At 33.8% G+C, this 15,501-nt stretch overlaps 1 protein-coding gene across 1 annotated transcript in view; it reads right to left on the bottom strand.

Annotated features, from left to right (window-relative positions):
* Positions 1–15,501, bottom strand: part of LOC132730952 (uncharacterized) — an 83,111-nt gene that overhangs the window by 47,280 nt on the left and 20,330 nt on the right. Inside the window, exon 7 of the mRNA XM_060717036.1 lies at positions 11,728–11,871. Within this exon, the coding sequence (XP_060573019.1) occupies positions 11,728–11,871 (144 nt within the window). The remainder of the gene's footprint in view (positions 1–11,727; positions 11,872–15,501) is intronic.

The following is a 15,501-nucleotide window of genomic DNA, read 5'->3' as shown; positions in this document are numbered from 1 at the left end:
AATTTTTAAAGCACGTTGATTTTAATTATCAATGGAATTCTCAAAAGATACAACGTGGTTCACACGTGATTTACAACTATCTTTTCAATGTCCATTAGTAATGTAGGGATTTCTCATCAAATCGACAGACAAGGCGTAATTTCTTCGTGACGTCCTAGTGGTGGTCATTTGCCTCTTTCTGCTGATTCAGAATATGAATGCAGGATAAGTATCCGATAAAAATTAAACAAATTGCTTAAATTATTTTTGAAGCACGTTTTTTAATTATCAATGGTTCACCCATCTTTACAATGTTCATTAGTATGATAACACTTTGTGTATCCACCTTAACAATCTTGACTACACGTGCCTTCACAGCTATTCCTGTCGAAACCAGCTTCACAAGCTTGATGTCACAAAAATTGTTTAGACACATTTTAGACATTAAAGTAAAATTCAAATGACTAAATGACTATTTGTGAAAGCCTGGACGATGCAATTTGAAAAAAAAAAAACAAAAACAAAAAACGTTCACTTTCTTTTAATGCAATAAGAAAGGGCAATTAATTTTACTTATACATTTTTCTTCTTCAGGAAATCAAATATCCCATGTATCATGTCATATCATTCCATGTATCATGTAAGAAATAAATGTTAAAATATTGTCATACTAAATTTAAAAGTCTGTTTTCACTTTGCAGCTCTTGCTGTTACTCAAGCGATTGATGCAAAAATATAATCATTCACTATTATCATTTTTTTACATTTAAGTTTTTCTGTTATTGTTTTCATTATTATTTTATTTCAAACCTCGATGCAAACTGTTAAAGGACCTTTTTTATATGTGTTTTCATTATTTTCTCATTATGGCAGTGCATTATAAAACAATAATTCCTGGAATATAATATAGTACAACAATTCTTAAATGTAACAATAATCAAAACATACTGTTGAATAGTATGGTAAGTACATATATAACTTGTTTGGTAAAATTTAGCACGTCTTTACGATATGTTTTTGGCGACATCTCAAAATATATGCACGGCCGTACAATACCATTTACGGAGTCACATTAGCGTCACGAGTGTATGATAAAAAACTATAATTAACATGAAAGTTAACTATATATATAGTGTAGGTTCAATACAAAAATATGAACTGTTTACGGTACAAACGAACTTTTTATTGAAGCATCTATCTAGGACGCTTACATTTAGCACGTTTTCACGATATGTTTTTGATGTCATGTGAAATATGAGGGCCGTACAATACCACTTTATGGAGTCACAACAGCGGCACGAGTGTGTTATAAACTAGAAATGTGTCCATTGGACACGGCTGCCCCCACACTCTACCGATTGGTCAATCTTATGTATTTAGGTCAATTTTTTGGGCTACATTTGCCCAAGTTGAAAACTAAAAATCTTTTATTAAATTAAAGGAAAATACTACAATTACTGAATGAATCCACAAGAAAACCCCAAGGTGCATAAGTACACATGCTGACCAACATTCTTGTAATCTTTCAGGCCTACAGGTCAAACACTTTTTGAGTTACGAGCAACACAAGTTGAATATTGTAAATTTTTACTAAGTCAAGGGCAATAACTCTACAAATACTAAAAATATCCACACGAAAATACACAGGTGCACAACTTCACATGCTGAGCAGCATTCCTATAAGGTTTCATGACTCTACGTGCGACACAAGTTAAAAATTGGAAATTTCTACTAATTCAAGGGGCAATAACTCTAAAAATACTAAACATATATCCAGACAAAAATACCCAGGTGCACAACTTCACATGCTAATCAACATTCCTATAAGGTTTCATGACTCTAGGTCACAAATATTTTGATTTACGTGCGACCTAAGTTGAACATTGCAAATTTTTACTAAGTCAAGGGCAATAACATCAAAAAAACTAAAATATCCACATGAAAATACCCGGGTGCACAACTGCACATGCTGAGCATCATTCTTGTAAGGTTTCATGACTCTAGGTCAATTACTTTTTAGTAACGTGCGACACAAGTTGAAAATTCGAATTTTTTTACTAAGTCAAGGGCAATAACTCTAAAAATACTAAAAATATTTCCCCGAAAATACCCAGGTGCACAACTTCACATGCTGAGCAACATTCTTGTAAGGTTTCATGACTCTAGGTCAAATAATTTTTTAGTTACGTGCAACACAAATGGAAAATTGGAAATTTTACTAATTCAAGGGCAATAACTTTAAAAATACTTAAAATGTCCACACAAAAATACCCAGGTGCACAACTGCATATGCTGAGCATCATTCTTGTAAGGTTTCGTCATGAAATATACTCAGGTCAAATACTTTTTAGTAACGTGCGACACAAGTTGAAAATTGGAATTTTTTACTAAGTCAAGGGCAATAACTCTAAAAATACTAAAAATATCCACACGAAAATACCCAGGTGCACAACTTCACATGCTGAGCAACATTATTGTAAGGTTTCATGACTCTAGGTCAAATATTTTTTTAGTTACGTGCGACACAAATTAAAAATTGGAAGTATTTACTAACTCAAGGGCAATAACTTTAAAAATTCTTAAAATATCCACACAAAAATACCCAGGTGCACAATTTCACATGCTGAGCAACATTCTTGTAAGGTTTTATAACTCTAGGTCAAATACGTTTTAGCTACGTGCAACACAAGTTGAAAATTGCAAATTTTTACTAAGTCAAGGGAAATAACTCTAAAAATACTAAATATATCCACACGAAAATACCCGGGTGCACAACTGCACATGCTGAGCATCATTCTTGTAAGGTTTCATGACTCTAGGTCAATTACTTTTTGAGCTACGTGCGACACAAAAAGAGAACGGTCGGACGGACAAGGGTAAATCTAAATTTCCCAACCCCCCTCCCTATAGTGGGGGCACAAAAACTATAATTAACGTGATAGTTAACTATACAGTATCATTTAAAGGATACAAAAAACATTGTAATTCACAATCGATTTTAATGTTTTTACATTCACATGTTGGTCCTGATGATTTTAGCAGCACAACCGGACAGAAATATTTTAATAATAGGACTCCATCAAAACAAATTAATTGTTATTTATTGTCTCCTACTGCTGCTTACACGATTTAAAATGCATTGATTTGAACCAGTCTGATTTGTTCAATCCTCTTTATAAATAGTTTGTTTCTGATATAAATCATCACATAAAAGTGTTGCTTAGTTTAAGAGTAGGGTAAGTGTACCCTTCATTGATTTCATTGTTCATGCCATGTGCATGGTAACAAAATATAAATCAAAGTTTTAAAAAATGTATATCGGGGCTTCTCATTATCCTTCACATTAAGACTTTTTTTAAATTTGGTTATTTTAATTGTTTTCATGATGTTATGAATACTAAAGGAGTCAATACCATGTTATCAAAGCCACACTTATTAAGTACTGAAATTGTTTCATGCAACTCTGAAAAAAGAAATGGAATGGACTTGATTGGACTTTGGAATTTGTAGCTTGTGAACCTAATCTTTAAAAAAGGTGCAAATCGATCCTTCATATTGACAAGTTTTTATACTTTTTGTGTAAAATTAATCAGCACCTCTGGACAGAATCTTTAAGTCTGAGGTAACATTGTATGTGCATTTAAAAAACTATAGTTGAATATTTAACAAAATGCCTGCAATGAAATAATTCTTTTTATCAATCTATTACACCCCGGTACCACGTGGTGTTATTCAACCTGGTTTACAGCCCATTTTACAATCTCAATTAAAACAAGTAGAGATTTTAATGCTAAAGCATCAAGTCGCCGGATAGAATCAAAGTGCTGAAAGCACTGGGTGCGACGGACATGAAAAGGGAATTGCATAAATGCTGTCAAAAAGGACCAAGGTTTTTCTTTATTATTATTTACAAAGGGCAGCAAAACTCTATGCCTGAGTTTTATGGAGCTTGGATAGAAACTTCCAATTATGACTAAAGACATGTAAATGTTTCATATGAATATCTTCTGTTTTCTTTTGAAAACTGATGTTATATGTTTAAATGAATACCACAAGTATATATTTGTTGTCCTAAAGATTGATTTTCTTGCAAAGTTTTAAATTAAGATTTTTCTAACCTAATAAATGACTATTACACTGTTAAAATGATGGGTTCAGAGAGTAACCTCCATTTATAATCCTGAAAACATATACAATAAAATAGAAAGAAATGAGCAAGATTAATTTGTTTCAAAATTGTCAATTTGTTCTGTCAAAAAACTATGCTAGTCCAGAGTTATTGGCTTTGCAAATTTTATTACGGACGATCTCAAAAAAATTTGTGAAGTTACAAGTGAATAGTTTAATTGTTTATTAAGTTCTATGCTTTATAAGCTGAACGTTACCCCAAAACCTGTAACCAAAGTGGTATGCCAACGCGGACACTCGTGACACCAAAATGAGAAGGATAGAAGGACAGTTGAGCTAATATTTCCATCAGGCTCCAGTATTTTTTCATATACAAGTGACATGATACCTTGCAATATTCTAAATTGTATTTGTTCCGTGTTCGGTAACACAGAAAATTAATAAGGAAGTAATTTCCTCAAGAGTCAGGGCATTTATAACAGTGCACACAAAGAGGTCAAGATTTGTGAAGGGAGAGAATATCATTCGAATAGACTCACTCTGTTACTACAGGGCCGGGCCATAAGAATTCGTAGGGGGGTTGTATGTTTGAAATGACCAACCCCCCGCCCCCTTTGATGAGGGAGGGTCTGGCGGTTCTCCCAGGAAAAAAAATGAAATTCATATGTTACCTTATGGCTTTTGGTGCATTTTATTTGCACATTTTGAAACTGAAGTGTCTACATATTTTTCACAAAAATGATTTTTCTGTAAAACTGGAAGAAAAAAACTTAATCTACATATATGGGAAAGCTATGATTTTTAATGAATTTTTCAGAGGGTAAGATATGCATTACATTTACCCTAAAAAGCGTGCTTTATGATTAAAATAATTTAAATTTACATCACTTGCGCTTCAGTTGAAAATTGAAAACAATTGCTGAATATGTATACGAAAAAATCATCACATTCAATATTCAATAGGGGGCTATTTATAGTTCAAAAGTAAATGTATTTAGATGTTCTACGAATAAGTTGCTCTTTCATTCAATATTATCAAGGTGCTTAAACTGCATCTACGCTGACCAAGAGAACTAATTAGTGTATGCATGTATGTATTTAGTCTAAGCCATAGTATTTAGTCTCGACTAATTGTAAAATGGACAGGAAACTCAGCTGGGGTCCAGGTTCAAATAAAAAAGGACTTGGATTTATATCATATTTTACTCTCAATGCGCTTTGTCTTTTTTTATAGTAAACAATTCAGGCCAGGGTGTCTGGGAAGGGAGCTTCAGCCTTCTGCCGTGTATCCGTGCCTGATATTATCACATAAGTCTATTTAATATGGAAAAATATCATAAATAAATGGTCAATTCAATTTTAATTTTCCATAAAAATGTTCAATTTGAGACATATCTTAGTCTTATAGCTGAACCGTACTTCAATATCTTGGTTACAAACTTGTACGTATCGTATTTGTCTAGAATATAGATCGAGGTCCAGTATGACTTACTTCATGATGCTGGAGAAAACATAATAGTGTCGATTCTTTTCTTTCGCTAATAAAGTTTCTTTTTAATGTCAGTCTACGGTTTAAAATAATGAAAAAATAAACAATATTCGATTTCAATGTTTTAATATTTTGTATGGGTCGTATTTCTATAGTTAATACATAATAGTTCGCTGAATAAATGGTTTATGCATGTTATAAAGAAGTGTGCCACCCGTGAAAAAAAGAACTGCCTTTGAAACCAAATCTCAGGAAAATGTACAACGACTGTTTTGTCTTACTGCCTGGATAATTGTTCTCTTTCATGTTTTTTTTCCAGAATTTATATTTTTCGCCAATCTCTACTTAACTGTTTACAGTAAAACTTATTCGAAAACCTAGAAATAACTCTATTTATAATGGAAGATGTCACTACTACGACCATTTTTATTTAATTGATTTTCATTATAAACAATATATTTTTTGAAAAATTTGCAATAGATATAAAAGAAATATTGATAATTTTCAAACACATCAATTATTTTCACCTTAAACGGTAAAGTAATAATATAAAATAAATATATCATGTTATTGTGTTATGTTCATCGATTAGTGTAAATGTCCCGCAGCTAAATCCGTAACGTGCCGGAATCAGGTGTTTAGCTATGTTTTCCGAAACTCGGCCGTTACATTTACCGTAGTACGTACTTCTACACAGTATACACTACTTTTAGATGCTTTAAGTATAATTTACACATTTTTTGCAAGTGAAGGAAATTAATATCTTAACACACTTTACATGAAAATACTGCAGTTTGATGCTTACTAGGTCAGATTTATGGGAAAAAGACACTTAATCCCCCGGACAATTCAAGCCACACCCACGCCTCAAGATACTTCAATATTGAATATTTTTATCGTTTCTAACATTAATTATAGTTCAACAGAAAATAAAAATAAAAATAAAATGTCTTAAAAAGATGAGTGAACTGTCTGAGGGTTAAGTGTCTGCAAAATGGCCAAAGTTAAAATGTCTGAGGAGTGTGGAGTGACGTGTCTGTACAATCTCATTGATAAAAATAGTGCTTCTAAGAGGAGGAATCGTTATTTAGAAAATTATTTCAGTCACCACAAAAAGATATTTTGGCACATATTTTTCACATAAAAGTTACATCCTAATGTTTTTACTAACATTTTTGCTCTATATTAAAATGCACTATTACTATTTTCTATATAACTTGTCGTTCTACTTTTTCTGCTTACAACTTTCATTCATAAAACCGTGTTTGGCTGTAAATCGGATTGGACAAATTAGATTAGGTCAAAGTAGTGCAATTATTACGATATTTTCTCGTTTATATTATATTCATTTGTTTATCTTATAAGTCAGATACCTAACGGTCTTTGCAATCAAACTGGAACATAAACGCTTTTCGCATATTTCGACATAATGGGTGTGCTTTATTTGATTAAATCGTGCACTATTTGTTAGATGTTATTCGGTTCGGGACACTTTTTTTATTGTAGACGTCGAAATTTCACGTGTAGATGACATAGCTCTGAACGCGCCTGAGGGCGCGTCCGTCGCAAAAATGATTGAATTATCATAAATATAAGAAAATATCAGTCTAATAAATGTTTCAAGTTTAAAGAAAAGAGAAACAATATGTTGAGTAACTGAAAAGAATAAAACATCATATATGAAGCAAACTTGCTTAGCAATATTGTCAAGGAACTGCTATGATTATTAAATAAGTAAGTATTGTCTGGCAATATTGACCTGAGACTCATTAATTTTCGGGTGGTGTTTCGTTAGTTTACGTAACTTATTATGATTAATGCTAAATATTTTATTGATAGTATAGATCTCGATATTAAATCAATTAATATTGCTCGATTGCCTAGTGGTGGAAAGTATGACGAAGTTGTGACCTAGTACGCCAAGTTCGAATCTTTGAAAATCCCTTTTGCAGTTTTCATAAAACTATTTTTTTTTATTATTTCTTTTAACTGTATGAAACATAAGTTGATAAATCGTGTTTCATTTCTAGCATTTTTTTATTTCATAATTTTGACTAATTTTATAAGGCGAGTGATATTCTTGTAATTCTATTTGTAATTCTACCTTATACATATACCGTTATACCAGACATCGAAATCCTTATTGTATACTTCAGAATCCGAATACCGCCAAATAATTAACGGTCATCGAATATTTGAAAATATATATGTTTTAATTATTGCATGCAGTGATTTTTAACAAACTCACCAGTGTAGGTCCTAGGACTCGCTGGGCTATAAATATATGAGTCCCAAAATTTAGCCGACAAATCCAAGTTACAAGGCTTAATATTGCTTTAGTGATATGAAAGGTATATTAACAATAAAAGAGAGAAAAAATGAATTTGATTTATACATTAATTACAATGCTTCTAATACTGAAATTATTCAAAACTGTCAAGTAATTTAATAAGTTTATTTCCATTAATTAAGTTTGATATTAATCAAAACTTCATTTTTTATGCTTATCTTCATGCAGTGTAGCACATTATTATTTCTTATCTGTAGAAGATTTGCAGACCTAGAATATGATTGACATAACTTGAACACAATTTGGTATTTATTACTGTCCAAAAGATGCAAATATTATTTGAAACTTTGCATCAATAGCAAATTCATTGAGTTCTGGACTCAGGATACAGAGGTAGAAAAATTACTGTGCATGAAACAATGCAATTCTACCGTAAAAGTGGTATCTGCATAAAAAATATTATTATGCGCTATCGAAAAAATAAATAATTTTGTTGAAATCAATATTCCTGTCGTTACATACGATATAGTTAACGTTTAAATGCCTTTCATTTCGATAAAATATCAAAAACAAAAAGATATTTTATTAGTTTTCTTTATGTATCTAATACGATTCTGGATCCGTACCGTCATATCGAGCGACGGAAATAGGCGGAATATAACGAAGACGACGATTACCACTATTTATTTCAATAAATGTGCCTCTTTATCATAAATCTAATTTGTGATGTTCAACCTAAACTAAACTATTGAACGTTGACAGAAATGGCCATGTTTAACCCTTTACCAAGAAAAAATGAAAAGGTTTTGAAAACTTATTCTTTAATGTGTAAATTATGAGTATACAGACCTTTCTAATGATATAAAATATGAAACTGATTAATGAAAGATAACTTTGAAATTATTTATACATTTGCATCTTATCAGCCGCGATACTTTTTGCCAACTATTCACTAGTAAAATGGTTTCCTGCGGTGAACATTTTAATGATATTAAGATATTTCATTTAACTATTTCAACATTATTAGGGGGGGATAAATAAACGTTTGTATCAGGAATAGAGTTGACAATAATCGATCAATATAGAAGAAGGTCTTTGGAAACTCGTGACCGTTGAAGACCGGAGAAGGTCGAACATAAAACAATTATTTCTTTTTGAGCAAATGATTAAATAGGCCTACCATTTTATGAATAATTCCGAGCAAAAAGTAAATAAAGTAAACACCCAAGTTTACGCAGAAAATATCTCTATTTATGATGGCAGATGCCACTACGAATATCTTAATTTTAATTTTCAGTTTAAACAATTTATTGTTTGTAAAATTTGAGATAGATATTAAAGAAACATTGATAATTTTCAAACACATCATTCAAGTTTTTCCACCTTAAACGGTAAAATAATTATAGAAAATTAGAAATATCACGTAATAATTTTTTGTTCTCATTAAACTGCCCTCACACATACCTCGCGACCTTACTGCGTCCTTACTGCGACCTTGCTACGACCCAGGACGCAGCACAGTCGCCATGGACGCAGCAGGGACTCAGCGAGGTCGTAGCGAGGAACCCAAGGACGCACAAGGTCGCAGACCGTCGGCGACTATTTTGAACATGCACAAAACAGTCGCAGAAACTCTGCGTTCTTGCTGAGTCCTGGTTAGGTCGCCATGGGATCGCAGTGGAGTCGCCATAGTCGCAGCAGCATCGTAGTAAGGACGCAATAAGAACGCAATAGACGTAGTACATTCGTACTAAGGACGCCGTAGAGTCACCGATGAAATTACAAGAAATTGATCGGAAACCTTTGGCGCTTTAGAGACCCTCGCTCTTTTGCCTCGTCCGCCTCTCATCTTTGGAATAATATGGATGATTTAACTTAATACTAATTAAATATACGTCTTCACTCGTTGAAGGTCAGACTCAGAATGAAATTTACTGGTAAAAAGTATTGTTTTTATAGACGTAGCAAGAACGTAGTAGGGTCGTCGTACAGTCGCAGGACAGTCGAAGGACAAACGCAATAGTCGTCGTAGAGTCGCCGTAAGGAGAACATAGCACAGTCGCAGCTGGGTCGCCGATGATCGCCGTGGGGTCGCCTTGGAGACGCAATACAGTCGCAGTGGAAACGCCATGGACGCTGAAGGGTCGCATTGAGGACAAAGAGAAAACGTACTGAACACAAGACTGCAGAGACCCGGACCGTCTGCGAGAGAAATTTGGAAATTTAATGAAAGAAAACCAACGATTTTCGAAAGAAAAATGCTATTTTACTAGTTTTCAGGTCGCAGTAAGGTCGTGGTTTATGTGTGAGGGCAGCATTAGGTATAATTCGGACTAATTCCCTACAGGTTAACCCGTAACGTACCGGCAAACGGTATTTAGCTAGGTTTTCGTAAAGGTCAATTAACCAATCATATGCGGTTTACAGATCACATGCTCCTCCATGTACCGAAAACAGGTCACGTGCTCCTCCATGCCTCAAAAGTTAAATGCGTACCAATACCCTGCGGTCTCCAGACCGCAGGGAACAAGTTACTTGTATGTCTTATCAGAAATCTGTTACTATTAATAGATTTTATAACAATAACACACAACGTGTAGTCACGTGATTCTTACAAAAGATGAGGGAGAATATGTTTATAGTTAGATAAAATAATGAAATATAATAGGTCTCATTAGATATAAACAACCAAATAATTAAAATGTGCTATTTCAAAAATCATTCATGATTTATCAATCATAAAATAGCAACGCTTGACACTTAGAAAAAAAGTAAAAGTATCCCTAAATTCAATGACTGGTCCATAGGGATACATTATTAATTCATTTTATGAAAATTGTAATGTTGCTTTTTAAGATGTCAATATTTGTATATTTCATTTCATTTAGCAACGTTACTTCATGTTTGAATTTTTAAGATTATGAAAAATAATTGTAGTCCTTAATTGTTCAGTAATTGATTTGCTTTTATATTCAGATTTTAAGGCCTTCTCCTACCATAGATATTATATTAAACTGTTACAAATATATTCGCCGGTTTCTACCGGCGACTAATGACCATAGTTTCTGTTTCCACTACGGTGTTCCGTTAGGGCCAGTGCGTCGTCGCTGAGAACGGAAAGCGCGAAATATGACAGTACGATGGTGACATTACGAAAGTAGAAAGGTGACAGTTCGATGTTGAAAATACGACTGTACGACGGACCGTCAACACCGTGCAGCTAGTATTTACTCTGTGAAGTATATTTTAGCCGAGCTGTATCTTCATTACATTTTGCTGTTAATGGACTTCCAGAACTATGACGATGAGGACGGGCTCGAAAGTCTTCCTAATACTTTCTGTTACCTGGTGTTTTTATATGATAAGCTGAGTCCCGATGTGTTTTGACCAATAATTTTTATAATGGTCCCACACAGACATATCGATATATCCGTATTATACATGTCAATCAGGCGTGGCAATTCCTATACTTAACAATTAACAAGGAAAAGCACGATTTTCAGTAAACTTAATATTTACTACAGTATGTTATAACCGATGTCCAGTCAAGCAAGTGATGTACGTTTTGTAAGTGATGAAGAAATAACCGTGCACTGCACACACACATTATGTTGTAAAATATAAATATATCTTAAACTATTTAAATAACGATTAAACTGTTAAAATGAATCGAATCGGAAATTGCTATATTCTTTTCCGTGTGTATATCAGTATATCTGTAAATTTTAGTCCCTGCAGGCGTGCAGTTTTAAACCAGTGTATATAAATAAACTAAACCCATCTGTACTTAAACAATATGAACAGTAAGATAAATCTCATAAATATTGAAACGAAATATTACCTTGGTCACACAATGGTGCCTTCCACCCATCCATGCATCCATATGTGCATTTTCCGTCAACCTTGTTACAGTATGTATTCCCGTGTTTACAATGGTCACTGCACTTCTTATAACAGTTCTGACCAGAATAATCACCATCGCAAGCTGTATAATAAATAAGAGTGTATTTTTTGTCAAATGTTTGCAAAAGCAAATGCAGCATGATTTTTATTAAATATTATAATTAACAATACAGAACAAAGTCTAATGAAAAGTTACAACAAGAATTCACAATCGATTTAAATGTTTACATTTAGCCGGTGCTAGGAGGCGTGGACGGTAGTTTGCAGTTGACAGTACCGTCCATGAAAAGGCTAAATCAAACCGAGCCTGCAAAATTTTCAATTTTGCCGTGTTGGGCTTTCTTTAGGGATTCTTATTTTCTCTATTTTACACACTTTGGTCTTGTCTGTTCAGCAGCACAACCTGACTGAGATTTCCTATCTATAGATATACATCAATAGCAAATATAATTTCTAAAGATCCAACTTATAGTTCCTACTCTGCTGATTAAAAATGCATTGGCTCGAACGTGTATGATTAATAACCATTAGTACAACTCTTTCGTCAAATGTTAAATGTTTATCGTAAAACAAATGTAGGGTGAATTGTTAATTAAAATAAAAATGTGTTAGAATTCATAAATATATTAAATAGATGAACAACTGTATATATCATGCATGTTTGTTTTTCATTTTCATTTCCCGCTATTATTGCAATTGTCAAAACAGTTTAATAAACCTTTCATGTATACCTTTACAACCGCAAGACTATCATTCCCAATCTATACTTTCTCTTTCTTCATAACATAGCCTACTAGATAACAATAAATTACTGTGACCCGTTTACATTTTACACGGAAGCAATGTTTCATTCCATTCACCATAAACGGTGTATTTTACACAACTGATGAATAAATATTGTTTATTCGGCTGCAAAGCAGCGGAGTCTTAAAACTTTGAAAAGTGACACTATTTATTTTGCGAGTATTAGTGATTAAAAACATTCACATGCATATGCTAAACATTTCGGTACCAATTTTATATAATTTTTTTTTTCAATTTATTGCAAAAACATTAGTTATTTCCATTTTTTCCATTCGACGAACAATATTTTCTTATCTCCGTAAACAAATAATGGACTGCTCATCTGGTTGATTTCCTATAATGAGTTAGCTTTTTCAGACTGTATAATGTGGAAATTTGGAATGTTCTGGAGCATTGAGGACACTTAAAAGTAAGTTATAATATAGCGCGGACACGTCTTGAGTGTGTGTTGCCTAAAATAGATATTGTAGAAAAAGATTATCATTTATATGGTAAAGCAGACTTATAAGTTTATTATTTGGTGATATTTGGTGACAATCATACATTCTGAAATTACAGATTTACATTTATTTTTTTTGTTTACTGTGTTACATCTGAGGATGTTTCAACTCATAAATGCTCAAAAACTTTCAAATATTTGGACGTCAATTGAAAAAAGAACATAAAACCACAATTTGAATTATTTAAACTATTATAACTTAAAAGAAAAATGTCGAGTTTTCTTACGTTACTCCTGGCCTGCAACATTACTATAAAAACCAATACCAAGTTGCATAAAGGGTATAAAGCTATATCTTATGAAATATTTTCATGAACTTCAACAGCAGTAGTTCCAAAAAATTGTGGTCTAATCACAGAGAATGTCTTTGTTATTAAACACACATAAATACGGTACATAAACAGAATAGAATTTTACGTAACAAAATATTATTCTGTTATTTTAAGATATAACAATGATTGCATTATGTGTCATTCGCTTCAGTGTAATTTTCTATCATTTTCACTTCATATAAAGCCTCGGTCTCACTTACTCCCGGCAGAGCCCAGGATCATCCCGGTAAGTTACCGGGATGATCCGGGACGATCCGGGGTGAAATTATTGTTGCGGTCACACTTACCCCGGCAGAACTAAGGTAGTTCTCAACTAACCACCCAGGATGCGCTCCGGATCATCCAGGCAGAGTCCAGGTGCAGCTACGGTTCATGCCGGTGCTTCCCCGGTTGTTCCCGGATGACGCCGGAAGAGCCCCGGTTGACCCAGGCAGAGCCCCGGTCGATCTAGGCAGAGCCCCGGCAGAGCCCAGGACGATCCAGGCAGAGCCCCGGTAGAACCCCGGTGGATTGAAAACGCCCGAAAATGATACCATTGATACATAATTTTTATTTGATATAATATCTAATGTAACAGAATAGTAATTCATGATGATTTTCTGAAAAATCCTTATGTCATACTGGATAGAAGGGAAATGGGAGGGGTTTTAATACCAGCAAGTGCAATCATCGCAAATTGTCGTTATTCTTTTGAAATGATCCGGGCTTTGCCGGGGCACTACCGGGATCAACCGTAGCTCTACCTTTATCATCCGGGGCTCTGCCTGTAGTTGCCGGGGCTCTGCCGGCATTTTCCGGGGCTCTACCGTAGCTCTACCGTAGCTCTGCCGGCTATATCATACCCCGGATCATCCCCGGTTTGTGCCGGCAGAGCTACGGTGCTTCCCCGGTATAACCCCGGTCGTTCCCGGCAGAGCTAAGGATGAAGCCGGCAAAGCTATACCTTCCCGGATCATCCCGGACCATCCCGGTGATATTAAATATTTTATTCCATCCGGGATCGAATGCCGGATGTTCCCGGATCATCCCGGATCATCCAGGACGTTGCCGGCAGAGTTACGGATGTACTCCGGTTGTTCCCGGTCGTACCCCGGTCATTCCCGGATCACCCCGGACGTCTACCGGGGCTCTGCCGGGGCTCTGCCGGGGCTCTGCCGGGATGTAAGTGAGACTGTAGCTTAAGCTTTTGGGAATTATAGTTTTATTTAAACAATAGTTATTGCAGAAGATACATAGCTTCATACACTTTAAGTCAGAGACTTTAAGAACAAATACAAATTTGCTGTTGTATATATTTAAGTTATTACAAGAAATGTTCTGTTAAGTGCATTTTTATATAACTCGGCTTAGTTCATTTTTTAAAAAGATGTAATTTAGGACTTTGTTAATAAGGTTATTTACTTGTTAGAAAAATCGTTTTTTAAAAAGTGCAAATCGATGCCTGATGCTAAAAATAATTTATCATTTCGTGTATAATTGAAGATATACTATGCTCAACCTTGAGTGAAATATTTTTTCATAAAGTTTTATTGAAATCTATGAAATGTTTACTGAATATGTCAAATTTGAATAATAGATGAAAAAAAAACTATGTATGGGAAGCGTCGTTCCCTATTACAGGTCAAGCAAAGTTGGTTTTTTCTTTAATAAAAAAACTGCCAGTTTTTTAAATGACACTATATATTCATATTGAGAACACCTATAGTGGGTAGAATTTTAAACTGAACATGTCTACTTTGCATGAAGTTAAAACATGTTTATGTTATATTAAAAAGAGACACTGTAACAATTTTCCATATTTCCTTATACCAAATTTAAGCATAGTATATCTTTAATCAAATTTATTGAATTTAAATTTGGATGGAACAATATCTTTTTTAACTAGTCACAAAAGTATTTATATACTTTAAGAGAATAACTAAGTTTTCTTGGCAAAATCCTGACGGTATGACGGATTTTTAAGATGTCTTTCTTTTTATTTCAAAAAAATAAACAATGGTCTGAAGAAAATATCAAAAATATGTGTAGAGAATGACAACTGATTTGAGATGATAGGATTTGTTTGTCAGTTTTTTAA

Source organism: Ruditapes philippinarum, unplaced genomic scaffold (genome assembly GCF_026571515.1).
Source record: "Ruditapes philippinarum isolate M1 unplaced genomic scaffold, ASM2657151v2 ctg438_1_1_1_1, whole genome shotgun sequence".
In the NCBI taxonomy this organism is placed as follows: Eukaryota; Metazoa; Mollusca; class Bivalvia; order Venerida; family Veneridae; genus Ruditapes; species Ruditapes philippinarum.
The sequence above is the reverse complement of the archived record's forward strand: the minus strand, read 5'-3'. Positions and strand labels throughout refer to the sequence as shown.